This window comes from Hordeum vulgare, chromosome 3H (assembly GCF_904849725.1).
Source record: "Hordeum vulgare subsp. vulgare chromosome 3H, MorexV3_pseudomolecules_assembly, whole genome shotgun sequence".
Classification (NCBI taxonomy): domain Eukaryota; kingdom Viridiplantae; phylum Streptophyta; class Magnoliopsida; order Poales; family Poaceae; genus Hordeum; species Hordeum vulgare.
In genome coordinates, this window is record NC_058520.1 from 615,117,659 (window position 1) to 615,145,119 (window position 27,461).

General features: G+C 42.5%; 2 protein-coding genes, 1 non-coding gene and 1 pseudogene across 3 annotated transcripts; 1 reads left to right on the forward strand and 3 right to left on the reverse strand.

The window, feature by feature from the left end:
- Nucleotides 1–5,094: 5,094 nt before the first annotated feature.
- Nucleotides 5,095–6,328, reverse strand: LOC123445691 (annotated as a pseudogene).
- A 540-nt stretch (nucleotides 6,329–6,868) lies between these two features.
- On the reverse strand, nucleotides 6,869–10,988 carry LOC123445690 (NADH dehydrogenase [ubiquinone] iron-sulfur protein 3). The gene has a single exon (XM_045122713.1). The coding sequence runs from the start codon at nucleotides 10,731–10,733 to the stop codon at nucleotides 10,161–10,163; it is 573 nt and encodes a 190-aa protein (XP_044978648.1). The 5' UTR covers nucleotides 10,734–10,988; the 3' UTR covers nucleotides 6,869–10,160.
- Nucleotides 9,335–9,417, reverse strand: TRNAY-GUA. Its single transcript has one exon. It is a non-coding gene; the product is annotated as a tRNA-Tyr (tRNA).
- A 10,226-nt stretch (nucleotides 10,989–21,214) lies between the features above and the next one.
- On the forward strand, nucleotides 21,215–24,591 carry LOC123442291. The gene is made up of 2 exons (XM_045118313.1): nucleotides 21,215–21,636; nucleotides 24,520–24,591. The coding sequence occupies exons 1-2, from the start codon at nucleotides 21,310–21,312 to the stop codon at nucleotides 24,589–24,591; spliced, it is 399 nt and encodes a 132-aa protein (XP_044974248.1). The 5' UTR covers nucleotides 21,215–21,309.
- Nucleotides 24,592–27,461: the final 2,870 nt, after the last annotated feature.

Sequence of the window (27,461 nt, forward strand, 5' to 3'; positions counted from 1 at the left end):
TTGCTTTAGCTTAGCTTTCCCGAAACCATCAACTCTTGCTTTTTGAGCAGGTTTTTACCAATCTGGTATCCGCTGCTGATCCATATTCTAAGATACCCGCTTTCTTTACGACAGTATCCTGTATGCTGACAAGATCCATGGAGTAAAAAGGAGGGATATGGACTCCATCCTATAAACTCAATATATAGAGGCTACTCCGGAAACAGGAAGAAACCACACTCAGCATACAACACCGACTCGTCTTAGACAGGCTTTTCTAAATACTCAATTATACTATTATGTACTTGACTTGCTAGGAATTGGATGAAACTATTAATGCATCCCATTATCTATTTCTTCATTCAGCTATGAGAGCTAGAAATTGATAGAATTTATCCATTCTACTTCCTCCACTTCTTTAAAAGCTTCTCCAATCACACTTATTACAATCTCACACACTTCTTCTTCTTCCTGACCTTGAGCGCAGCGCTGAAAATCCAGTATAGATTTCGTGATATATCAGGTATAGTGGTTTGAACCAGCTCATGCTTCAGTCCAAGTGTTTGCCGTACGCCTTCCTTAAAGGGCTTAGTTTAATCAGTAGTGGTCCTATCACGGGTGTCACATTCATTTTGACCTATCCGGGAGACCCTATTTGATTAAGAGATCCATGCGATGCCAGAATCCGTCACTAAAGCACCGTATTGAGAAATAGATACCCAGCTGAGGAGTAGATGAGGGGCAGTGAAATCCATCTAAAGAATGCCGTGGAAATGCTACTTGTTGAATATCAAAAATATAGGATATCGAAAGGTGATGCGAGCGCTAGCTCATCTTAGAAGTGAGGTGAAAGATTTCTTTGATTTCGCGATCGATCCTATTTTGCTGGTGAGAAAGCAGAAAGGATTGGAAAAAGTACCAACTTCTTGTAATTCTGTATGCCAGCTCCTATCATATGTGCTAAGAGGACGTTAAGCGGCCTGGGACTCTTATTTATGATCTTGTTTAGGATTGGAAGAGCGGAAAAGCTAAGGTACATCAGCATGGGTTCTATTCTCGTCTTTCAAGTACCTACCCTGGTATCACCTATGTAGATTGGTGGGGCTTTAGGACGGACTCCAAAGTTGACTGTTGAATCTCAGTATGTATGGCCAAGGCTCAGTCATTCAACCCGCGAGAAAAGCGAGTCTTGAACGAAGGAAGAATAGTTGCAGGATCCTGGGTTCGGTATGATCGTTCTTCCAATTCATACTAGCTACGATCTTTCCCTGCTTAGAGGATCCAGCAGTAAGGGACCTACCTATGGCCAGTAAAGAACCCACCTATGGCTGGCTCCTCGACAGCTTTCGGAGCTCCTGCTTCACCGGTGTAACACAAGTGGTTCCTGGGCTTTAACTAACTAAGTGCTGGCAGTGATTTTAGGTTGGTTTCATGGTTTCTTCATTCTTGTAGCCTGTGTTGCATGTGTTTGCAGTAGCTTTGCAGATTCAGGACTATTGGCAACAGCCGTTGACCGTCTATCTTCTTCCCAGTTCCCAGATACAAGATTCTAGGCTTTGAGCAATGCAAAATGCTTGATAGCCAGGAAGGCATTTCACTGGGGTTCCTTTGGTGGAACTAATTCTTTCTCTCTTTTCTTCATATCATAATTGAATTGATACCTGAATTCAAAGAAGAAATCAAGAGACAACGTTCCTGTTCCAGTTGGGGTCCAGACGGCTTTCATACACACGGATCTTTCCTTTCTTTTGGTCATGCGCAGGATTCAACTCAACTGAATACATTACATAACATATTTTTGATAGATCGATTCTTCTTGTCCGCAAGGGCAATAACGTTCTAAAGATGGGTACGATCGGTTGCACAACCATAACTCAAAATGGAGTATTTCTTGACTACTTATACAACTCTTTGGGGTCCAAAGATACTCTAAAATACTCATCAGGTTCGATACGATATTAATAGTGCTTAGCACTAACTTCCTTCGACCGGACACCACCACTAGCTTGTACTTAAGAATGGGTCTTGGCTGAAGGTATCGATATCCGGTGCGAATCAACTTGACACCATGGTTACGGTGAGGAAGGATCAAGTTTTATGCTCGCGCTTAGTGGGAAACCGTACAATTATCAACTCTGCCTCCGTTCCCCCTCTTTACCCCTATCTGAGCCCAATCGCGAAACCCACTCCTCAAATGATGGATTAGGTGAAATGAAACATGTACACGTCGTTCTTCAAATCCTTAGAAATCATATTAGAGTCTTGCTGGATCCATTAACACAAACAAGTGCAAGCGTTGGTCAAGTGAGTCCTTCTACAAAACAAATTACCCAAATCTTACAGAAATAGCATTCCCCTACCCTGTGTTAAGCATATAGCTAGCGTTTCTGGTGAACTTCACTTCACACCTAAAAAATCCCGATTGGAAAGAGAGAAACTTGACACGCTATAGTGACAGGCGAGGGCGAGCGAACCCCGTTAGCTACAATTCTATATCTTCTTTTTTGACCCCTTTGATTTGCCTTATCACTACAGCCACGGATTGAGCGAAAGCCGGCCAAATGAAGATCAGATCACGAAATCATTCTACGATCGATCGAGTTATTCTCTATATCTTTATATAAAATAAGAAGACAGAGAGACTCGGCTTCAAGATGGAGATTGACCATCTGCACCTGCTCATTCAATTATTCTATTCCTAGAAATCCGGACTACAATCTTCAGGCAGAGGGTCCCTTCGATAAACTACTTGTCTCATTGGGAATACCCTCTTATGGAGAGCTAGATTCCGTAGTGGAGTTGACTTAGCTAAATTAGCAACTTATCGATCTGCTGTAGCTTTTCAAATCCACTCTAACCGAACTATGTTAATTATGGAATACCGCCTATCCTTAGAAAATAAGATTGTCCTTGTACTTGCTCTCTCATTCCTGGGAGTCCTTCAAGGGTATCAGATCTTGCTTGAAACTGGTTTTTCTTTCGCGCTTCCCCTAGCGCAGGCAGTAGTTTGATAGCGAGTTCACCTTCCTAGTAACGTTTGCTCATTTCATTCATTCTCATTCAAATCTACTTCTAAGGCATGTGAAGTACCAATTGTGGACAGATCCCTTGGCAGAGTATCAACTTGAGATTCTTCTTTCACCCTCCAGGAGTTCGGTTCTTTTCTTTCTATATCAGAATACGACGTAGAGGCTGAGCCTGCCGATTGATCAGACTAGCCAACTAAGGGGCCATTCACTTCTATAGAAAAATAGGTGTACTGCGCGAAAGCTTCTCTTTATGAAAACCCCTTTGAGTCGTCTATAGCCGCCAAATCCCTTTTGATTCTGTTGTCAGAGGTGCCTTTCAATTTCATTGACCTTGGTACTGCATTTCATAGATACCTTCGCTATTACAGTAACACAATTCTCCACTGAACCCATTGACCTAGGTACCGAGTCTGTTATGCGTACGTCTTTTCGGACTCTTTATTTGTTTGTGGACAACAAAAATGCAAACATGAGAAAAGGGGATCATTCCATTTTGAACACACCCATCTATCTCATCTGACCTCTCCGAATTCCCGAGTAACGAACCATGGGCTATAGATGGTTGGGACATATCATCATCCGGAGGGAGTGGTCTTAATACCGATGTCTTTCTTTAACCTTTGGGAGGTCGAACCACTGAACCTATTTCTTTGACCTTGGGACCGATAGGAAGAAGAAAAAAAAGCAAGGACGAGTGGAACGAAGGAGACTAGACTAGCGTTAGGAAGGACAAAGGAGACAGACAGAATTTACATCAGAAAAAGACAAAAGGACTTTTTGAAGTTTGAGTGAGGATAATTGTCTTAAATTTCGGAGAATCGGCTGAAAAAACGCGGAATTGTCTTCGCCTTTGTAAGCGAAAATGTCCAGTAAAGCCTATCTCGCTTTTAGCCTTCATGGTGAATGGCCCACCCTTTCTTTGAACCTTGTCAATGATCGAACGAACTTACAGATATGAACTGAGTGCCATTTGATGAGTAAGATCGAACAAGGGAGAGGGATATGGAAAGGATGAAGTAATGAAAGAGGAAGTCATTGCTAGTAGTAACGACTTGTCACGATCCATTGGTTCATATAGAATCCATGTCCTAGGTCTATCAAAAAACATTCTTTTCGCTAAGCGTATATAATAAAATAGAGTGAAAGGGTCCACCCCGAAACCAAGGGGGTACTAACTAACAGCTGAGTCCTCTCCGAACCGCAGGAGATAGTTGCCCATCATACAGCTCACCAACTTCACTTGCCTCTAAGGGGGGCTCGCTCCGGGCAGGTTCGGATCACTTACTATACACGGCCCTACGAAGGGGTTAGGAGCGTTTTCAAGATGATTCTATCTTTGTCGAGACGAAAAAGGAACCCATCTTTTCGATTGAAAAATGTGAGTCTGTTTTGCCCACTTTATCCATCCCCCTCTATCAAAATGATCAAAAAGGCATTTCAAATGCTTCTTATTCCCGTGTTTGATCTTATCCATCTCTGCCCCGCTTCCATGTGGGCAGAGACCCCTGTAAAGAATGAAGAGGAGCCAAGGATCTTACTCTCAAGAGTGCTTCGATAGGCTCCACTCTCTCCCCTGAATAAGTCAGGCTCCGTTATCCTGGGCTGAGATGGGGATAACGAGTCGACGATTGAAGCCCCCAACGTTCTGCCAGACACTGGACAGGGGTAAGCTCTGTAAATGTGTAGAGCCAAGTGTAGTGTGGTGTAGTAGTAGGCACTTCTAGGCCCCTTCCCGGCTACTGGATCACTCCAGTGCTTCGGGTACTACGGACCCTCTGCCATCCATTGCAGCAGAGCCGTTTCATGAGCGGGGGGGCTAAGCGCAGTTCTTTGAATCAAAGGTTTCATGAAATCGAAATCGATTCTTTTTTAGATATCTGGATAGATGGATGGATCTATCTTTCTATTCAGATATCTTTTGCAATCAGCCCCAAATCCTTGATTTGGCCAGGAAACAAAGCACTGCTTTGGGCCCAGGAAGCGAAGGGAATGAGCTCGGCTGCTTCTCCCCCACACTTCTTTATTTCTCCGTGCCCCTTCTGCATGCGCTTCGCGCGCCATTGGCGCTTTGCTCTCCTCTTATTTCTTCATTGGAGGGTTCGGATGGACTTCGCCGTTCTTTCCCAACGAAAATGGAAAGGGCTGTATCACATCGAGATGTCGATTTGTTTTCCACCCGAAATGAGATGGGGAATTAGTCACCTCTGTCCCTTCATCTTTTTGAAAGGAATCGAGGCTCGGCCCGGCTCGCGTCGTTCCAACAACCGACGGGGAGCACCTCAGTATACGATCGCGCGCAGTAACTGGGAGTCCTATTACACCTAAGGCCAACTTCCATTCACCAAACCCAGGTTCATCTCGTGTAGTGATTGTGGACTCGTACAAGGATATGGAGTCGACGGTTGATGTATCAGACTCGACCCTGTCTTTCGTAGCATGCATTCCCATCTGTGTTGCAACTGATTCGGTAAGCTACGTGTCCGGTGCACGGAAAACTGCCTTCGGTCTCCCAACCTTACTCATGGCAACCTTCCGGCCGCCCAACGACCTATAACGCTAGTCACTACTCCCACTGGGGCTAGGAAGTAAGCCCCACAACCCAAAGCGGCGAAGAACAAATAGAATTTGCTACAAAAGCCGGCTAACGGGGGTATTCCTGCGTATGAGAACATTGTAATGGAGAAGGTCATAGCCGAAATAGGATTCGTTTTGGCTAGAGCGCCCAAATCCGCTATATATTTGACACGGGTTTGCCGTAATGCTGGAACTATGCGAATGCATCTATCGTCATTGATGCATAAATAAATATACCAATTAGGAGTGATTGAATTCCTTCTATGGTTACCACATGAGAAACCAGTACGAATATAACCTACATGTCCAATCGAACTATGAGCTAGAGGTCTTTTGACTTTCGTTTGGGCCATGGCGGCCAGTGCTCCTAAGATCATAGAAGCAATGCTGCAGAAAAAGAAGATTTGTTGTAATGTACCCCCATAGGAAGCAACAATAGAAACACGTGACATATTTGCAGAAATAGAGATTTTAGGCGCAATAGAAAGGAATGCTGTCACCGGGGTGGGTGAACCCTCATAGATATCAGGTGCCCACATATATAGAGTCAAAAGAGAGATTGAGTCCGAGGGAGAGGGGGGTTTTCTTGGGGCTCGAGAGATTGAATAGATAGGGCCCCACAAGTTGTTAATTCGCCGCTGGGGAATTCACACAAAAGGGAAGGACTTATTCTCAACGAAAAAAGTGCTCTCTGAACCGAACGTGAAAGTTGTTTTCCATCAGACGGCTGTTCACATAACTCCACTCTCGGCTTGGATTATATATCCATTTGGTCCGCTCTCGGCCATTCCACACGCTGCCTAGCAGAGACGTGGTTATCTGAAGTGGATTCTCTCTTTTGTAGTAGATGCCGAACCTGCTGCTCAGTGGGCAGGCGCAGCAGCTACATGGACCCCTTTCTTTATGTTGTTGCCAGCGCTTTCCCGGGCCGAGCCGGAATTCTTTATTAGAACGTCGGCAGGCAAAGCCCGAAGGAAGGCTGCTATCCCCTCGGCCTTCTTCCTTTTCGATGAAAAACAAATCGACATCTCAATCTCCGAAAGCGTTTTCCTTACCCAGCTAATATCCCCCCCTTCGTCGAGCCTTTCCTTTAGTGGTAAGGGATATGCACCTTATCTGAACGTCGGCAGGCATTCCGGAATTCTCCTTTTTTGGCCCCGGGTGAACATAGGCTCAAACATGATTGGAGGGGTCCTAGCTACGCAATGCGTTCAATAAAAAAAAGCAAGCCTCTGGGAAGCTGCAGGGATTACAAAAAGAAGGTGCTTTCCTGTGTTGCACTGAAAAAAGGACAAAGGAGAAGACGCTCTTCGACTTTCTTTCTTCCTCCCGCGCCCGCCTAAGCCCGGCCCGCGTTAGAGGGGAAGATTAGCAAAGCGGAAAAAGACAGAGGGAGGGGGAGCTGCATCTTATTCTCTTCGAGAGAACTTCAGGATCGGAGAAGCATTCGGAAGGGGCGAGGCCTTCATTTTGTTGGCAGAAGCAGAAACGATCCAATCCATTCGGGGCTTCGGGGAACCCAAAAACGAACTCTGTTTACTTTTTTCATAGATAGATGATATATATAGAAATAATATATACATCCCTTTACTTTAGATGTCTATGTATCTATTTTGGAATCATCTCCCGATTCTCTTTTTTTTCTAATTCGCACTGCTCTTTCTCTCTAAATTGCATCAAAGAAAATAGAGAGAGAGAGAGAGAGAGCAGATGGATCCTATCCCCTATAACGAACACTCATTCCTATCTATTGATAGAAAAGAAAGATCTTCGTCACGGACTTTGTCTTTGTTCTTTTTTTTTAGATTTGAGGAATTCCTCATATCCAAGGCAGCTCCCCACAAACATCCCACCCATATGACTATGCCCCCTTTTGAATCGACAGTAGATTGGGCTTCATAGCTACTTTCATTCTAAAGACGAATATTAGTCAATAGGCAGGCTTCTTTCAGTAGCAAACATATTCATTTTCACCGGGCTCCGCGCACCTTTGGTACTTCTGGAGGGCAAGCAGTTTTATAGTGACTTCTTTCTTAGGGTAGGGCGACGAATACTTCCAATTCCGGAAAGGTCATTGGGTCGCCTTTGGAAGCTAAAGCGAAAGTTGTAGAAAGCCGGGAGAAAAAGCGAAAGCTTGCTCGAAACGGCCTATACCCTAACCCTCGGAAGCGAAGACGCAAAGCGTCACTTTTTTCAAAAGGAAGGAGTTTTTTCTGACTGAATCCATCCATAAAGCCGCCAAGGAAACGAAGTTCGTTCCCTTTCATCAAGTGGGTAAGGTAGGCAAACCACTTAAGCTTTGCCTTAGACTGACGGAACAAAGCTAAGAAGTAGGCTGAATGGAAAAAGGAAAGGGACAAGGGCGGTCGTCGCTTGGCGCGAAGGCTGCTGGTTCGGTACGGTACTAAAGGTCCTCGGACTTCCAGGCGGTTTTTCTTTTGGGCTGCTGTGAACCCTTGGATCTCGCCAATACAGCCTCCTATGGTTTTCGTTACTGAGATATCTTTTCTTTTTTCCCAGGGATTTTTTGGGTAATCAGCTCCCATGCTGCAAACAGTCAAATCTGAACCTTGTCGCTCTTCTTTCCTCGTGGGCAGGAAGCACACCAGCAGCGTGCGTTGCGTGATTCCACTGTGTTTTTTGCACTTGACTGGGTGGACAGTTGACCGGAAGATAACTTCGATTCGCCCGGCCAGCAGGCGGGCGGCGTGCTTATCTTGTGTGACAACACTACAGAGCGAGTAGCTCTTCTAGTCGGGAAGCTGTGTGACAACACTCCTGAGAAAGCGGCGCTTTTGTGTAACATGCTATGGTCTCAACGCCCTTACGAGGTAGTGATGAGTTTCACGCGCTCTAAGACCGGCCCGCGCGCAGTTAGGAGGATTGGCCGCTATCTGAGCGGTACCACCCACCCTACCCTACTACCTATAGGGGGCCGTCCATCCTACAGCCGCCCGAAAAGGAACTGCAGTAATCTTGAATAGGGATCCTACAGCGATAAAAAGAATCCCCATAAAAATACCACTAGATCGAGCACCAGTGATTTCGTATCCGGTCAAAATCTTGGCTAATTGATCGAAGTGGGTAGCTCCAGTAGACCCATAGATCATGGAACAAATAGGGTGGGTAGGCCCAACCACCACACTACACGTATAGATGCAAACCCCCCTCCTTACCGTACGTGCGACTCTCACCGCATACGGCTCGCACAAAGACTCCAAAATCCATCCCGAGCTTTTTATTCCACCTCTCCCTCCTCTCCAATCCTCGATCAAACTAGCCTTCCCCAGCAAGAAAACGTATCCGCTTTAGCAACAAAGCGCTCATCCCTTGCTTGTTCTTGAGCGCGCAAGGCGCTCAAGACGGTGATTCTTGCTTAAAAAAGGGCTAAAGCACTCCAGCTTCGAAGCTGGAGTTTGCAACTTCAAAACTACAGGTTTTAGCCCTCCTGCTGGGTGGGCGCTTCCTTCGTCTATCGTATGTCTCGCTTGGCTTCGTCCCGAACCAAGGAGGCATGATGGCGGGCGCGTGCGTGTGCCGACTGCAGAGACTACAAGCCGACGCTTGAAGCGACTCGCTTCTATTCTCGATTGGATATAGATGGGGAATCTCTATAGATCGTCTTTTTTCGACAACCTCTCTAAAACGCATACGATAAAATTGCACTTCACGGCACGGCAAAAAAAAGAGCTTCGCTCGGTTGGCCCTCCTAGGCTTCCGCCTACTTTCTCTTCTCTTAAGTCTACAACAAGTGGGAGAGGCAGGATTCGAACCTACGTAGAAAACCTTCAACAGATTTACAGTCTGTTGCTTTTGACCGCTCGGCCACTCTCCCCTTCCCGGGGATACGCCCTCCTCAAACAAAGGGTTCCTGAATAAGAAGGATGGCGGCCTTTGTTCTTAAGTTAAGAAGAGCAGATGGAACTATTAGATTTGCTAGCGTTCCGGGAGAATAAATAAGGTCATTTAGTAAGTTCATAACAATTTATGTAAAGCAAGGGGCAAAGCTTCTACGACAGCTTCCCCCTCATTGCCATCGTCGGCCTTCCCCAGCTCCCCTCCTTCGTCGCTTCTGGCTAAGCATCTTTTGGCGGAGGAAAGGAGGCGACTAGTCGCTTCTGGCGAAGCAGCGAGTTCATGAGCAAGTGAATGAACGAGCAACGAGTGAAGTGCAACAGTCATAAGTAAGGCTCGCCATGTTCCTAAAAGGAGTGACCATCTTTTCTTCCCTTCTACTGAAACTGAGCGAGCAGCAAGCATAGGCAATAGTTTCCGTAGGGGTGGGGCGCAAGCAAGCGTTTTCAGGCTCCGCTAGCTAGCGTACTCTTCTGCTATCAATGAAACCGAAAGAAAAAACCAGTGCCCTTTCGTATAGATCGAGACGCAGTACTTTTTCTTTACTTCTTCCATACTAGGAAGAATGGAAGGAAATCCTTCGATAACACTTCTTCCTTATTTGAAGAAATGATATCCGACGCCCGTGGAAACTCTTTCATTTCAAAAAAGTTCTTCTTCTTAAGAAGCAAATAGCATTTCCTATTGATTTGTCCCCTGGACTAGACCTATGTAGATTCGGAATTATCCGTCGCTACGCTGTTCCCAAGGACTAGCAAAATCGAAATAGCGAAATTCTTGGGTCATCTCAATGGGTTCAGAAACCACACGTTTCTCTGGATCATCATAGCGTACTTCCACATATCCACTCAGAGGAAAGTCTTTTCGTAATGGATGACCCTCGAAACCATAATCTGTTGATATACGGCGTAAATCCGGATGATTGATGGAAGAAACACCAGACATATCCCATACTTCTCGCTCCCACCGGCCGGCTGATGGAAATAGACTGACTACCGGAGATATTCGTGTTACTTCGTCTGCACTTGTTTGTACACGAATGCGTGAGTTATACCGAGTACTCAGTAAATTATGGACAACTTCAAATCTGCGTTTTCGAGAGGGATGATCCACTCCGCAAATATCGATCGAAACTTGAACCCTTGTATAGGTATGCCATTTTAGAAAGCACAACAATGGAAATGGGTAGTCAGTATTGGTATAAGATCTATTCCCATGTTCCGATCTTTTCATTTTATGTACCCATTTCTTGGGTAAAATCTCCCAACTATATTGGAAAATGGATTGGTTATCCATAAATGAAAATAAAGAAAGCTTTATTTTGGTTCCGCTTCTTGCTCTAAGCAGAAAGACTTGTCGGAAATCGCCGGTTGGGTTGGTCCGACCAAGAAAGGCATGGGAGTGGAGAGGCAGAAGTGAAAGACTGGCTACCAATAAAGATCCCTCACTGCACACTTTTGAGAGTTATGTATCCAGGATCGGCTGCATGCTCTAGTGTTGAATCGGGTATAGAACCCAGGATGCTTGGTTACAATTCCGAATCCGCTAAACCATCGCTCGGGGAAAAGTATTATACAGAGCATTAGTACTTATTCTGATCCTTTCCTTATATTGAGATTCTAGTTGTTTATTTAAGTCGTATTCGTATCCTTACTGCGGTTTAGTAAGGGTAACAAATAAAAGTATGCAGGTTCTATTTTATTGTTCCGAGACATATGATGATAGCATTGAGAATGAGAAATCTTTGCAAAATGCACGTATTATTAAGGAGTTCTGGAACGATTACTACGCTAAGCTGTTGGATATTGACAAAACGAAAAAGACTTCTAATGTTGATATGTATCAGGATGATGTTAGAAAGTTGTTGATTAATGAAAAGAAGAATAAAAATGGTGTGTTTTCCGATACTGAATTAATAGATTTACAGAATCAAATTGCAAATTGCACAATGAAGTTGGATGAGGATAATCTATTTAAATTAACTCCTAACATAGTAAAGTTCTTGATTAATAAAGATCAGCCTAACGCTAAGCAATATCTAAAGGGTTGCCTACCAAGTAGCTTACCTATGCTTAAGATGTTTGGTATCTATACGCTTGAGGCTATCATGATTCATGTACTAGGCTTGGTATTCAACACTCTTCAGGAATCATCCGCAGTTAAGGCAGCTAGATTTATAGATCAACTTAATTCAACTGTACGAGAACAAGCAAGGTTTCTACAATACAAAGCACCAGGTAGTGGTAAGGTGGAAGCAGTACTCACTAGTAAGGTAGAATCAGTTAAGGATGTTGTTCAGCCCAAAGGTGCTAGCAAAAAAGAGAAAAAGAAAAAAATTCAGTGTCATTATGATATCGGGAAATACTTGCTCCAATTCATGATTGAAAGAAATGTTCTACATATATCAACAGATAGGGGAGTAACAAAAGAAGATCCAGTGCTGGTTCTTAAGAAAGGTCAAGGGTATATAGAGAATTCTTGTTATGTTATGTGCAATTTGAACATAAATCTGCTCCCTATCAAACTAAATCTTCCGATGCTTTGCAAACCCTTGGATTGGCAACCAGCAGAGAGGGGGTCTGATCCTGATACATTATTGGATCTGATAGGAGGTTACTTATGCAAACCCACGGGGGATATCTAGAATCACTTTCGGCTATTAACTTCCCATGACTTAAACCACTTCTATATAAAGTTACATAAAAAAGAATACAAGCAGATGTGTGATATTTTGAATGGGCTTCAGTCTCAAGCGTTTGAAATAAACAAAAGGCTCTTGAGATTTCTGGAAAAGAATCGTCAATGTTTAGTTGAGTGTGGGCTTCTTTTACCAAATGCTCTGGCTCGCGTGAATCCGACAGAAGCCTCAGACATATTGAGGGAGTGCTACTTCAATAACGTCAAAGGTATTAAGAATGCTTGTAGCTATAACATACTGTTAAATAAATTATGAAAACAGGTGCAGCAGGCTAGTTATGAAGATTTTTTAATAAGACTTGCGTCAGCATACGAAGGTTATCAATTCTATTTGCCAGCATTCATGGACTTCCGTGGTAGAATCTACCGTTCAGGTGTATTGCATTTTCATGAGCGTGATTTGTCAAAAAGTTTATTACTCTTTTCTGCCGATCATCCTCAACCTCAAGCACAAAACCACCTGTCGGAAAAAAAGAATCTCAGTCAACACTTAGCATGTGCTGCAGCCTTTAAGTATCAAAAGTTCTCGAACTTAGATGATGCCCTTAAATGGTATAACGAACACCAGACTGAAATGTTTACTTCGGACGAAAGTTTCATTCAATTTGCTGCGCAAGCTAGTGATCCATTTTTTTTCATAGCCAAGATCCTTTCTCAGGATGAAGGAGTGAGTAATTATCATCAGGTTCCAGTGACCCAAGATGCGAGTGCGAGTGCATATCAAATTATGAGTTATCTCTTGCTTAACTTAGAAATGGGTAGGAGAACGAATCTTCTTCCATCTTCAGACGGTAAAATCCAAGATGTGTACATGTGCTTGCGGGATGAGCTTAATAAATTCTTGGATACCAGATTGAATAATGTTAGTAGTAGTAATTAGAAGAAAAAACTCATAGATTCTACGTTAACCAGAAAGTTCGTCAAAGGATTGTTTATGCCACTTGTATATGGGAAGACAGTACTAACTTTTAGTTTCTAAAGATGTTACCCATATGAGAATAAGTAGAAACATGATTCATAATTGCATGAAAATGAAGAATGAACGAAGACAAAGAGAACAGGGTTGTATCTAATTGTACTAATATTGGGATTAAGTAATTTCTGCTTTGCTAGATCATGCCATCATCCATCTTGACTTTTGTTGAGTTGCCTAGGCTAGCTTCGCTCACACCAAACTCATAGTGCTGCCACAGGCATCAGTTCAATTGATCCTGCTACAGGGAATCGGCACTCTCTTTTTTTCTTTTTCTTTTTCTTCCCCTTCGGCTTCTTAGACCCCTTATTTTGATTATCTGTAAAGGTTATATTATCTTTAGGGGTCATTTATATATTAGAGGTATAATCTTTGGGATTCTTGTTGGTAGGTTGGGGCACCTCTTTGTTGACCATTGGGGGTGGTGTAACTGGGTGCATAACAGCTTCCTCTGGATGCTTATCATCAGCTGACTTCGAGATTATCTCTTCACGCAGTTTATAAAATGCTGACTCCAGACTCGCAATATACTGATCTTTTTCTTGATCTTTCTTACGCAGTATAGCCATTTCTGACTCCAGACGTGATATATGCAGATCCCTTTCTTTTGTATTATTCTGAAGTATAGCTATTTCTGACTGCATACTAGCATTTATCTCCTGCAAATTCTTTCATTCATATTTTAGAATAGTGCTTTATTCTCCACCAAAGTATATTATATACTTAGGTTCAGTATCAACCCATTTATTTTATTATCAAACACAGGGTTCCTTTTGTTATCTACTTGGATTCCAATGTTAACTTGTAAGCATTTTTTAGCTATTTCCAGTGTGTGCCAATCTATTCTGAATGAAGATTCCACGGTGCCCTGCTTAGTTCGAGACAGATCGGCGTATTGTGAGACAAACCATTCATAATCAACCAAGTCTTTCTAGAGCCTTGTGCTTTAGAATTATATCACCAGTGGGTGTAAGTAACGTATAACTTTTTGGTGCTAAGAAGTATGCATTCTTTTGGTGCTAAGAAGTATGCATTCTTTACAATGTGCTCCTGTTTTAACTTACCCAATTCCATAGATGAGATTTCATCTTCAGGAAGAGGATTTCCTAGAATAGCTCCTTCTGTATCTGTGTAGTAACAGTCAGGTCTGCTAATATATTGGTACATATGAATACGAGCACATGCTGTAATAGCCGCTGAGATTTGAACAGCTGTGTTAGTAGGAAGATTCCAGTCAGATGAGTTGTCAACATGTCCTGTTTTGCTATTCTAACTGACCATATAGTAATGATCGCTTAGCATGTCACCTGAGATGAAATTGGAGTTCTGTATCAAATACTCATATCGTTCCTTTTTGCATACCTCCGTTATAGTACTTTCCGGATTTCTAAAAAATCTACCGTATAGCGAGTTCATGAGAATCTTGTAAACATATGCCATAGCATCGTCACCACTTTTCTTAGCTTCTTGTCTGCTGGCGAAGAGGTCTGACACAAAGCTTTCGAAAGGACTAATCATCTCCTCAAACAAGTAACCCCTGAGTGGTATAATCTGGTAACCCAAATTGCGGGCATACTTCAACTCTTCGCTGTAATATACACCCAAAAATTTCCCCGTTGGGAAAAGTAGTGTATTATTTTGCTTTTTGTATGGCAAGAATGGGCGAGTAATAGTAGTAGGACAAACAACATAAGCCTTTTCCAATAAATTTATTGAGCCCGAAGCATCACACCAGCTAAAAGACGGATATCTTGTTCCATATAATCCAACAATTGGGCCCTATTATCCTTCAGAGAAGACACTTGAACCTCGTCATGTGCTATTGACCCTTTTGAACCTAAGTGCGGACATAAAGTCTTAGCCAATGTTTCTAGACTATTAGGGAGTAGAGTGTAGGAATCTCGTAGATTGAACAACAATTGATTCCGCCCAGATGGAGTAATCCTAGAAACAGATAACTGGTAAAGCTTATTGTTCCTCATCAGAGGTTTAATGGAGTACTCGACCATATGAGTTGCTAAAAACTTCATTAAGAGAATACCATCGAATCGTGAGAAATTGTGAAAGTAAACGGTTTTCACGTCATTGTGTTTAGATACCAGTTGGGCTATACGCTCTATAAATTCTACCAACATTTTTTTACTCCTTTCTTCAAAGGAAGGTAATATAAAATTGTATTCCTCACTAAAATATGTGTCTATTTGATCATCTATGTCAATGGGTAGAAAAGCCCGCCCTATAATCTGAAGTAGTCTTCGACTAGGTATATAAAATGGATAAAAAGAAAGAAGGGGAGGAGAGGAGATAGATGCATTTCACTAGGCGTATATGATATTGGAAAGAATGGAATCGAGTAAGCTTAGGCCAACTGATAAGTCATCTTTGTGTAACTTCCCATATGCCTACTTCTAAGCTAAAGTAAGGAAATAGGGTGAGATAAGCAAGAATGAGCCGAACAAAGACGTAAGGTTTGTTTAGATGTAGTCTTTGTGCTTTTCAAGTTGCTTCTTGCGAAATCAACTAAGTTCGAAAAAGCCATGCCCAGGTTTCCGGGAGTTTAGATAAGATATGTCAGCTGTTGGAGGATCAATATTATTCGGGGGATCCATATATTATGAGGGAGTATAGAGAGGGGGTCTAGAGATAGTACAGTCTGTAGTGAACCTATTCACTAAATGGACTTTTCCCTTACCTCTCATCAGCTTCCCTTTCCCTCGCCGGTGCAGTGCCATCTGGATACCTCATAAATAAATCAAGCAGGCCGGCTAGTAAGCGATCCCGAGGGGCTATCTTCTCTCCCATGCTGGTGCCTTGCTTAACTCAAGTATAAAGTGGAAATTAAAGCCAAAATCCGGGGTGATAAAATTCCATTTGAATCTTGAGATCCAAGAAGAAGGATAGCTTCATGAGTTCGTTCTGACTCCTAGCTTAGCTGGAAAGCTTTTGCTTGTATCTGGCAGTGGGTGTAACATCCATCATACTCAAACAGAAGAAGGTTTGCTTATCTAGCTCCAAGGCAGTTATAATCATTTACAGAACCTGGGTTTGCACCTACTGAGGAGGAGAAAGGGCCGACGACCCATACTAGAACTCCAAGATAAGATCTTTCAGTCGATCAGACGGCCGAGGCCTTTAATAAGGTCTGGTTGTGCCAACGAGTTCTTCTAGTTATGAATCGCCGTAGGGAGGTAGCATTACATTTGTATTAGCAAAATAGAGCTCCTCATAGAAAAGAATGGCGAAGAAAGTGTTAGAGTACTTTCTTTCTGTTCAGTCCTGGAACTTATTCTTTTCCGATCGACCTATCAACAGTAGCGATCATACCCTGTCGAGCGAGTTAGGAGCTGCTCACAAAGAAGGCCGAAACCAGATGAGATGGCCGAAGCAGATACCAGAGAATAGGTTCCTTCACGGAAGTCTACTTTATTTTAGAATTCAAATTCAATTGATGCCGCACAGGCTGACCATTTAAAATAGGTGGAAACGGGAGACTGGAGAAGATGATCACACTTTGGAAGAGAGACAGTCGCGTACCTGCCCCGGGAGGGGGCTTTTGTTCGATACAATCACTGAACTCAACCGCTTAGACTGGAGATGGCACTTGAAAACTCATACAGAAATCTATCAACTTGACTTAGAGGAAGAAGTGGCAGGGGTAGGTCGGCTGTTTTAAGTCCGGATGGTTCCTCTTGTTGGCATGGCGTTGGTATGCCTCGCTATCCTTAAATCTATGGACAGGGGAGATAGAACTTTTGCTTTTCGATACCCCGAGCCGATACATGAAAAAAGAGGGATAATAGTAGTAGCAAGGGTGCTGTATTGGGTCAGTCAAAACTTACTACTTCCACATTGGTAAACGGCTCCGCCGTAGATCTATCATACAAATTTCTATTCTGGAAAAGCGAACCCGCTGATAAAGAATTTTATACCGAGGTTGGAGTTAGTCAACTCAATAATGATACTCTCCCTCTGGGGCCTTGAGCCGAAGCCGAGTCGTCAGGAGAGAATGCATAAGATACGATTGTAATATCAATAAGCGGAGGAGGAGAAGTAGAAGACAGGCAGGATGATAAGTTCAATTAAAGATTTCTCTCTGCGGGAATACCTTCCAGGGAAGGTAAGATCATCAATAGTAGGATGCTGCACCCTACTCATCTCAGCCTCTTAGAGCAAGGTACTAGTTACTGTTGATTGTTTTACTATCAGCCTCTTTCATTTCGTAACACATGAATTATCTATTTGTGTAATCACCATCATTCCTCGACATACCTCATGACTATCCAAACTCCGCTCTGCCTCTGCTAAGCAAGGAACTAGATCTGTATCCTCTGATCTCTAATCGGTTTTACATGGTGCAACCACCTGGTCATTGAGGAATTATCTAACTAAAAAGTATATATACCTTGTAGGTTTCCTCTGCAACATATCCACCTATTCCAGATCTTGGTAGTTCAATTCAATTAAATATAAAAAAATCACAGTAATGAATCTTTGGAATGGAATCCATAGTATCGTGCATTGGAATGGAAAAGTAGAATAATCAAGACATGGATCTAGTATCAACATGACTCAACTTCCATTCTCATGACCCAACTTATTCAATCCTCAGTCAAAATGTAACATAACATCACTTATAAGAAATTATGAAACGAATGGAATCGAAACCTGGAACCGGAGCTGCAACCGAGCTATCTGATGACGGAATAGCGCCATTGAGAGTCATGTCAGAGTCATGCCCTTTGGCCCGATACAGAAGAAAACAGAAAATAGGTTCTTGTCGAGCTTCATGAAGAAGACCGATAATGTGGCGAAGGAAAGCATCACTGGAGGCTGTAAGGATGATGTCATCGACATATAACAGGAGGTAAGCAGTGTGACTACCAACCTTGTACACAAACTGCGAGGAGTCGGTGCGAGCTGCAACCAAATCCAATGGTGGAGGCAAACCAGCTTAAAAATTGCTGTAGGGTGATATACCAGCTTATAGCTTTGACTGCTCTTAAGGTAAGGTGGTGCTTAAGCCGCACTCTTGGCTTTAAGCATACCGCTCTCCTGTGAAGATCAGTTGTACCAATGCTCCATTTTCCGTAGTCGCACCAGATCCACATAGTACTCTTTTTCCATTCCTGGTGGTAATAAATAGTACGCGCTTTTATTGATTAAAGTCTGAATCCTGTAAGAAATTGGTGATAGTGATTTGAATGTGTATTGGTACAATATGAAGTATCCTCTGTACTACTTTACAGTATTGGTACAATATCAAGTCTCCATACCACTCTTTTTTTCTATTCCATTCAATTCCTTCAATAGGTGTAAAAATGCATTTGAACTTTCTTACTCGAAAGCTGTTCGCGCAGGAGGCGATAGCAGAGTAGCTGGATTTCACACTCAAAGTGTTGAGGCCTATTCTTTGATGCAGGGTAGAATACCAAAGTGTGTACCAGTTTGAGAATAAGCATGCGCGGTCTTCTTCAAACCGAAGGGGAGAGCCCCAGTAAGATAAGATTGAATTCATCTCGGAGCTTTGGAATAAGAAGATGGACCAAGCACCCACCAACTTAATTGTGAGACAAGCAGCTAAAGCAGTTACTAGACCCATTATAGAGATCGGAGGAAGAGAGTTCACTTTCGTTCGAAGGTGGTCCGTGAGCTCACTCTGGTTAGAATGAATCCCGACAAACAACATAAGATGGCTGTCAATACTCCTTTTTTTTGCTTACTTTGGAGACCCCGATCGGCCGGAGAAGATGTAAAGACATACAGTCCACCTAAACTACAATTTCAACAGCGAGCGATATAGGTACCGTTGTATTTTATCTAAGCACGCTAGTCGAAGGAAGAAGTAGTCGAAGAATAGGTTCCACCAGGCTGTAATAGACGATTTGAGCCGGCCTTTTGGTACCATTTCGAAGGTGATTACTTACGCATATCAGGAAAGCAATGAAGAGAAGGGCATATATATCCTTGGCCCTGCCGTACGACGAAAGCTGTTCTTTAGAAATCAAGTGAACCATTGGTTTCGCCACAAGGGAGGTACTAGTTATGACTTAGAGAAATAGTGATTGATGCTCAATTAGCTAGGGCTGCTAGTTGACTGTATAGAAAGAATATTGTGCCTCTAACTCACGCCCCTTAGACTCGAAAGTACTAAGGCACTTATTACGGTGAGGCAACGAACCACCATTATTGAAAACCCTTCTATCTAGACTCCCGCCGTGCTTCTAGACTACCCCCATGCTTCTCGCGAGCAGTGGTTAGTGAGGTACTAGAAACCATATTTTTTGCATTGCCTGAAAGAAAGTAGTATATTAGAGAGTCTCGCAGGTGACCTAGCCGGGTGGGTACGATTAATCTCACAACCATGCTGAATTTGAAAGCATTTCAATCTATCGAAAATCAAGTCAACCGTGGTTGGTATTAACTGGTGGTTTACCTGACTTGTTGTTCAAAACCTTGAGCGAATCAAACCTCTAATGCCTTTTCCATACCTTCTTGGACCTGGCGCCTCTCTTTTCTCTTTTCCTTCTCTTTAGTGGATGTGGTGGCATGTGCTTCATCCCTCCTTTTAGGGTTAATGCTATCAATGGTGAATCGATCATTCGCTATCCTTTTTTTTAGAAGATCTTTTTTGAATGGAAGAAAAGTAATGAAACCCGTGATGGCTACTGAATAACCTCCTTTGATTTTTTTTATAATAAACCCTTTGACCTTTTTCTTCGTTCACCAAATCTTCTTCAGTTCTATCCAAGCTCGGTTTTATCTGAATCTTTGTGGAAGAAGAAGCGGTTCGCCAGCCGCTACATCCAGGGATCCCACAAAATCATTAAACCTGGCGGCTGCTCGCTCTTTGATCAGTGATTCACCGGCCACTAGATCGATGAAGAATCTCTCAAAAATCCGCTTTTTGATCAGTGATTCACCAGCCACTACATTCTTGGATCCCACCTTATTCTCAAACCTGGTGGCTCGCTTGATTGGCAGTCCTGTAAGCTCATCTTGCATACAAATTTTTGGGGTACCAGGGCCTGCATCCACCAAGAACATTTCTTCCCTTAAGCGTAAGCGTAAAACTGAAGATTGTGAGGCGTTTCCACTACATAATAAGAAACTAGAATTAGATCTTGGAAATGATCGACTCCAATAGATGCTCATCATAAGCTTTTTTTCCTCCTATTCCTATTGATCAGAAGTATCCAGCAGCGCCACGCCAGAGTGACTTCCGAAGCGCTACGGACGGGACGAAATCCGGCAGCCAGTTGCTGGCTCTGAATAACCAGCCCAGCAAGAAGCTAAATTCTTCCATAACATAACATAACGGGGCGGGGTTGCGCGCGAGCCGAGTGACGTAGGTGCACAAGAGTACTTCGCGCCACAACCATCTCTTTTTTATAGGTTCTACGGACCGATGCCTCCTGCTTCATCTGGTAAAAAAGAGTCATAGATATGCCTGTAATTAGAAGGAAGAACCGCCATAAAAATCTTCCTCGTGTATCGTCTGTAGCAGAACTATGAACGGAAGCTAGCAATCCGGACCGTATTGAAAAGGTTCCTAAGACACAGCATGGAAGAGTCAAAATATTCAGAAGCGAGGTCCAAGAATGAAGAAGGGGTAGAATTACTGAATGAATACGAGCTGTGGCTAATACCCGAGGCATAAAAGATGCATTTTCTACAGGATCCCGAAACCACCATCCACCCCGACCTAATTCATGATGAGCCCACCAACTTCCTGGCGAGATGCCTATGGTTAAAAACAACCGACATGTCAAGATCCAAATTCGAATTGGTTCCTGGTCCTGGTCAGAGACCACTGTGTTCGCGCCGGCGGTCCAACAAAGAGGCGAAGTAGTGGTGTCTTTCTTTCCATTACGAACGACACGCTTCGCCTGCTCCCTCCCCGTGTCCATTAGCGCTCCTGTCCAGAGCGAAGAGAAGGCGAAAAAGCGCCGCCGAAGCAGCATGAGCAGGCTTCTATTGCTACGCAACAATAGAGCAGGCGCGCCGCCCACAAAATGTTTGAATGATCAGGTAAAGAGCGAGCTTCTTATATGGGATCCGACGCATCCAGCAGAGCGAAGCAGCGTTCCATTCTTTTCGGCAGCATCCTTCCGCATTGGCGGCGAGTGGAGTGCCACAATCCCATTCATCATTTTTGATCTACATAACCCAAAGCCCATAGCACTGGCGACATCTCCGGCATAAATGCAAGGAGGATGTATAGCTGATATAGGATCTTGTGGAACTGGATTTGATTCTGCAAGCGGTTCGGTACGAACGAAGAAATTTCGAACAAAAGGATCGGAACTCGCTGATAGGAAAGGAGAGAAAAACAAAGCAATGCCAAGAGCTCCGTCAATCTGCTGTTCATCGATAGACGAAGCTCTCTCTTTTTCATCTCGTGCCAGATGTAACAAAAGATTAGTCCTTTTTCCTTCTCGCGAACCACGGGAGCGCCCAGCGCCCAGAAGAGCAAAGCTCATTTTCAAAACAGGGTCAAGCGGCGCATTAAAAAGGGCTGGCCCGTTAAAAGTACGCTTACTTTGCGAACGAAGTTCAGAATCAACAAGGGTTCTCCGAACGAAGGGAGTGTACAACTGGGGCGCAACCCCACTTTTTTGTTGGAGAGATAGAATGGAGTTCTTCATGAAGTTCGAGACAAAGGAAAAAATCAAAGTTTCTCTATAGCCTCTTCGTTTTGAGACATTATGGCTTTGGGGTCGACCCCGGTAACAAAAAAGGAATCCATAAAAACTTGGGATCCAACACCATGATAAAATACTACCCTCATGATTAGACCATGTCCCTGAGATTTGATAAAAAAAAAGGTGCATTAGCGGTTAATACGTTGTAATTAGATAAGTTATTTGGAATATGACGGAACGAAAGACCAAGGAAAGGAAGAAGAATGCACCAAAATGCAAGTGCTGCACCAAACGCTGGTGGTTGTTTCTTGTTGTAAGTGAATGCAACGAAAAGACCCGGAAATAACGAATAATGAGAAAATTCATTTATAGACATTTCGTGCTCATTTCCAAATTTCTGCTTAGTTATTCCCGTCATCCGGTAACCACAGGATGATCCCAATCTCCTTTTAGTAATAGATCTTTTTGATATGTCTCAGTCTCAGCGGCAAGGAAGAGAAAATGCATCGAGTTGTTTATCAAGAGAGTGGACGAGCATGGCGGTCCCTATATCTCTGAGGGGTGTACCACTTTTTTATTCAAGTCAGCTTAAGAGGTTCAAAAGAGAAAGTCACTCTCCTTATTCTTGGCTAGTGGAATGGAAGCAAGACTCTTTCCTATCCACTTTGCCGAGGGGAGAGAACTAAAAGATAACTCAAGCTAGACAGAAAGGTGCAAAAGTCCACAGTTTCTTAAGGATCCTGTAAGCAAGTAGGTTAAGATTGTCATTTAGCTTCAATTTCTTCAGTCTCACAAGCGGGTCCGCATGCAACAAAAGAAATTGTATTTGCCTACTACTCCGACCTTGCCCTGAAAGGATAAGGAAATTGGATAAGAGCGAGAGCTAGACTGACTGTTGGTCCAATGCTAGTGGAGGATTCAGACTGAGGACCCCCTGTGGCGGCTACTCATAAGAAGATGAAGGATTGAAAGAGGACTGATCACCCCTCTGATTTGTGATCTTTTAATAGAAAGAAAAAGCCTTCTCTCAGACTTCAAGGTCAATGAAAGCGGGATTCAAAATGATTGACAGGTACCAAAGCAAACATCCCTTTTCCCCTTGCCTGCCTCCCCATGACGAATCCTTTGTCTACCTGGATCTTCAAAGAGCCTCAAAAAACAAAATTATCAAGCAGAGAAGTCATTTCTTTCTCTCTCTGATACTAATTCCCATCTCATGAAATTTCTATTCCATTTTGATTAATAAAATATAGGGCTGGCCTTTAAGATAGGATTCCATAATTGCAATTCTTTTTTAGGACTCAAAAAGAAAGCAATAAGACTGAAAAGTGGATTTTAGACCTGGCTGACTGACATGTTTACGTCTCATATTGGCTAATGTATTTGGAAGCCCCAGGAGCGTCTGTCAAATCTTATTAAAAAACTTTCCGGGGTGGCATCCATGCTGAAAAAAGAGAGAAATTGATTATGGTTGTCCGTCCTCTATGGAGAGAGATGCACTTAAACCAACCGCATAGTGTGTAAGGATGTCTCTGCGATGGTGATCTTTTGCTTTTGAAATGAGAATGGCTCGGAAGGCTATCATTTTGATTTTCCTTAATAAGAGGGCTCATTTGTACTTGATTTCTAATATCGGCGGGGTACTAGTTGTTGATTAAAAAAAAGATCAGCAGAGATAGTTGAAGGCATGGGGACCGAATATGCCTGAGTTTGGGAAATCACTATTCAAGCCCTATCGGATGGGACCACTTTGAAACTCCCATTTAAATAATGATGTAGATATATAGATATAGATATATGTATATTCATTCTCGGGTCCTCAATCTTAGTTCAGAATTCAGTCTCGTCTTCTTCTTCGACCTAGGTTTTGGATCAAAAACCTATGACTATTGGTGGACTTGCTTATGCAAGAATCGAATGAGCAATTTTTCTGCTATGAGCTGCGAGTTGGTCCAGTCCGCCTTAAAAAAGAAAAAATGGAAAAAAGAGAAAACACTATTTTGAACGAAATGCAAACAAAGAATTTGACTTTCTCAGTCTGATTTAGAAGCAAATTTCTATAGAATTCAAAATCAAATATATATTTCTATAGTTTCCAGAAATGCGCTGCCTCGAGTCTTGGCTAACAAAGCCCATGGCATAAGGGAGGACTAAATAAAAAGTTATTGCGCACTAAAATGGAATTCTAACCAAAAATCATTAAATGGATATAAATGCCCATGGATGCAATTCCAATGGTAGGGGAGTTCAAGGCCAGGCTCCTTATGCTTATTAAAACCATGGCATTGAGACGAAGAATCCATTTGCTATTCTAATATTCTGGTAGGTAAAACAAAATGCACTAGCGATTGATTGGCCACGAGGCTGATGGCTGACTATTCGTCTAACAGATCAATCTTGACTGACTACCATCATTATCATTACAAAGAAAACAATTTCCATTAATATATGACTCAGTCATAGTATAGTAATCCGATGGTGCACACTACTCATCCAATCTCCGCCCACAGGATTTGGAAAGTGCGATTGAGAATTCTGCGTTTGCTGGTGACGTCAAATCCCTTCCTTCATCTTTGTATGGGATCCGAGCTCTCAGAAGCAATCCATGCTTTCAGAATGAGGCGCCCCGTAGGCAAATTGGGATTCCCGTACTCATCAGTTTCACTGAAGACTGACAGCCATCTTCGAGACCAACAAGACAAAAGAGAATGGAAATCATCGTCCATTGAGGATGTTTCATTCGAATTCCCCAATCGGCATTCACACACAGAACAGAGAGATTGTACGGAAGGCCATGTCAGGAAAAGTGTCTGACCTTCACCTGAGTGCCATCGTGAATTGAAGTTGAAGACAGCTTTTTGACTCTATGGGACATTTATGGAATTTCTTCCATCGGCAAGAGTACCTTTGTTTCTCAACTTTAATGATTTTTTAGTCTCTCGATACTAACTAATTAGTTAGGGGAGGTTCTTACTTTTGTAGTTAAGGATCCAAAGAAACAGGTCTGGGGTATCACAAGATGAAAGCGGAATGCCTGAAGCATAGAGAAGTGAAGTACAGTATGAATAAGGAATGGTGGCACACTGGCGAATGCAAACTCTCAGCGAAGTCTGCTAGCGGAGATACTGGGTTGTCCGTTAAAAGAAAAGAGTTCATTTAATAACTCCCGTGGTGTTGGCCGTTCTCATTCTTACAGCAATCGAGTAGGCCGGGTCATCAATGAGTCCCCTTAACACGCTTAGAGAAGTACATATATAAGCATGATAATAATAGTCTACAATAATATAAGTGATTGGAGGTTCGATCCCTCACCCTTTCTCACACACTACCTATGGGAGGAATGAGCTTTAAGGAAATAGAAACATAGGTGCTTTCCGAGAGCCAGCGCTAATGGTTCAACGGACAACAAGAAAACTTCCTTTTCTTTATCTTTCTTCTCATTGTCCACCCGAGACTCTCGAAATAGAACCCTCGACTTGATTAACAAGTTAGGAAGTAGGAAATGTGATTTTATCAACATCATCCCGCTCTCATTCCTATCCGGCACAAGGTTTGTTAACCTCCACCTTTAGCTCGTATGATTATCCACCTTTAGCTCGTGGGTTGGCTCTCCGATTTCTATCGCGACCTATCAATATTGAAAAGTCAAGGTAGTGAAAATGCACACCTGCTTCAGTAGCCAGAGTGAAAATGCATACCTGCTTTAGTAGCCAGATACAATACAGTTGAGTGCTCAGTTCTTCCACTGCTATACTTGCATCAGAACAGGAAGAATCCCTATTTCTTTTCCATGGTTCCTTCGAGTTGGTATCTTCCTGAATTCCATTATCTCGGCTGCTTGGAATTCCCATATCAATTACCTAACACGATAGGGCCAACCTGCTCGGAATGAATGAATGAACCTGTTCTTCTTGTTTGGTATGCGAAACTGATGCCCCAAAGGTGAGCTCGGAATACGAACTAGGATTCCTGTCTTAAGCAAGTTATTCTTGTAAGGAAGGTGCGGATTGAATGCATTGATTCTTCGATGGAAATCCAAGACATGCCAAGAGAGATTGTAGATTGCATCCTGATTTCCTCCGCACAGATGCTCTTACAAGCTTGTTCACTTTCTTTGGGCTAGAAGATGCATGTCTTTCTCAGCTACACCATCTTTATGCATGTCTTTCTCAGCTACACACTTCTTTGAAGTATTGATTCTTCTCCTCCTTGCTTCTTTGAAGTATTGATTCTTCTCGTCCTTGGTCATGTCATGTAGAGGATGCAAAAGGGAGAGAGATGGCTCATGTGGCAAGTGAAACATCTCTGCGAGAAGACACTCTAAACATTTGTACTCTTGTAATCCATTGCATGTTGGAGCAATTCTTAGGGATGTGCACTGTGGCATAGAACTCCTTGATTGCTGAAGCATAAAAATCTTGCTTGAATTCAGAGAAGGTCACAACTGTCAAAAAGAGGAATCACTGCTTTGAGTTCATCTTGCTTTCCTACATGCTCCCAGTTCACCCACTTCTCACTTCAAAATACCTTCTTGAAGTAGACTGAATGATATGTATCAAATTGAAGTTGCCTTTAGAATCTGGGATCAGAACAGGACAGGTATCACTTTTCACGATCAAACCAATGGGAAAATGCAATGGATAAAAACCATGGATAAGCCCTTTCTCTTTTCTTTCAAGTACCAACTCGCCAAGAGAGGTTTGAAGAAGAATTATCTCTATGCTCCACACCTCATGAAGCTTATCTTGAACCAATCTCAGCTTTCCCCATCTTGTCGAGAAGTTAAATTTAGTTAAAAAGAAAACGATTATTTAATTTTTCTTTGAAAAGAATTGGAGAAAAGAAGATGAAATTGGAGTTGTATGTCGTCGATGATCACAAGATCAAGATGGATGCAATGCGCTTGAAGATTTGAAATATTACAAAATACGCTGTTAATAAACAGGCTTGGTATCACTATGCTATTGGATCAATTGTTACCTTAGTTGCAACCTCGATGACCCTGAAATTGAAAAACAGTATAAATGAACTCTGAAAAGGGTAAAACTTGACATAGCATCATCATTTCACTAACATAGCATATGCTAAAAAGTTGTGAGGAATACGATAAAAACTGGATACACTTCGTGTATAAACTGGACAATCTCTTTCGAAGTATCAAGGTTTCGGACAAATACTCATCTCTTACAAAGGCATTTCATTTTTTAAAACCTATTTCAACTCTAGACTTTTTGTGTGCTCAGTATGCACCATTGAAAGACACATCATCAATTTTCAACCCTTTCTCACTCATTTTCTATTTTTCATGCATTTAATGATTTTTGATGTAAATGACCCTGAAATTGAAAATCACTACAAATGAACTCTAAAAAGGCTAAAATTTGGCATGTTATCATCATTTCACTCACATAGCATGCGCTACAAAGTAGAGAGGGTCACGACAAAGCCTTGATGCACATCGTGTTCAAACTGGACAATCTCTTTCGAAGTATGAGGGTTTATGACGAATACTCATCTCTTACAAAAGCATTTCATTTTTTTAAACTTATTTTAATTCCATACTTTTTGTGTGCTCAATATGCACCATTTAAAGCCACGTCATCAATTTTTAACCCTTTCTCACTTCATTTGCTATTTTTCATGCATTTAATATTTTTTTGAGCTAAATGACCCTGGAATTGAAAGACGCTACAAATGAACTTTGAAAAGACT

Excerpts from the sequence above, each read along its gene's own strand:
- LOC123445690 (XM_045122713.1), bottom strand. The coding sequence starts at position 10,733 with ATGGATAACCAATCCATTTTCCAATATAGTTGGGAGATTTTACCCAAG.
- LOC123442291 (XM_045118313.1), top strand. The coding sequence starts at position 21,310 with ATGCAAGGAGGATGTATAGCTGATATAGGATCTTGTGGAACTGGATTT. Across the intron at positions 21,637-24,519 it reads AAAGGGCTGGCCCGTTAAAA|AACAGAGAGATTGTACGGAA; the intron begins GTACGCTTACTT and ends ATTCACACACAG.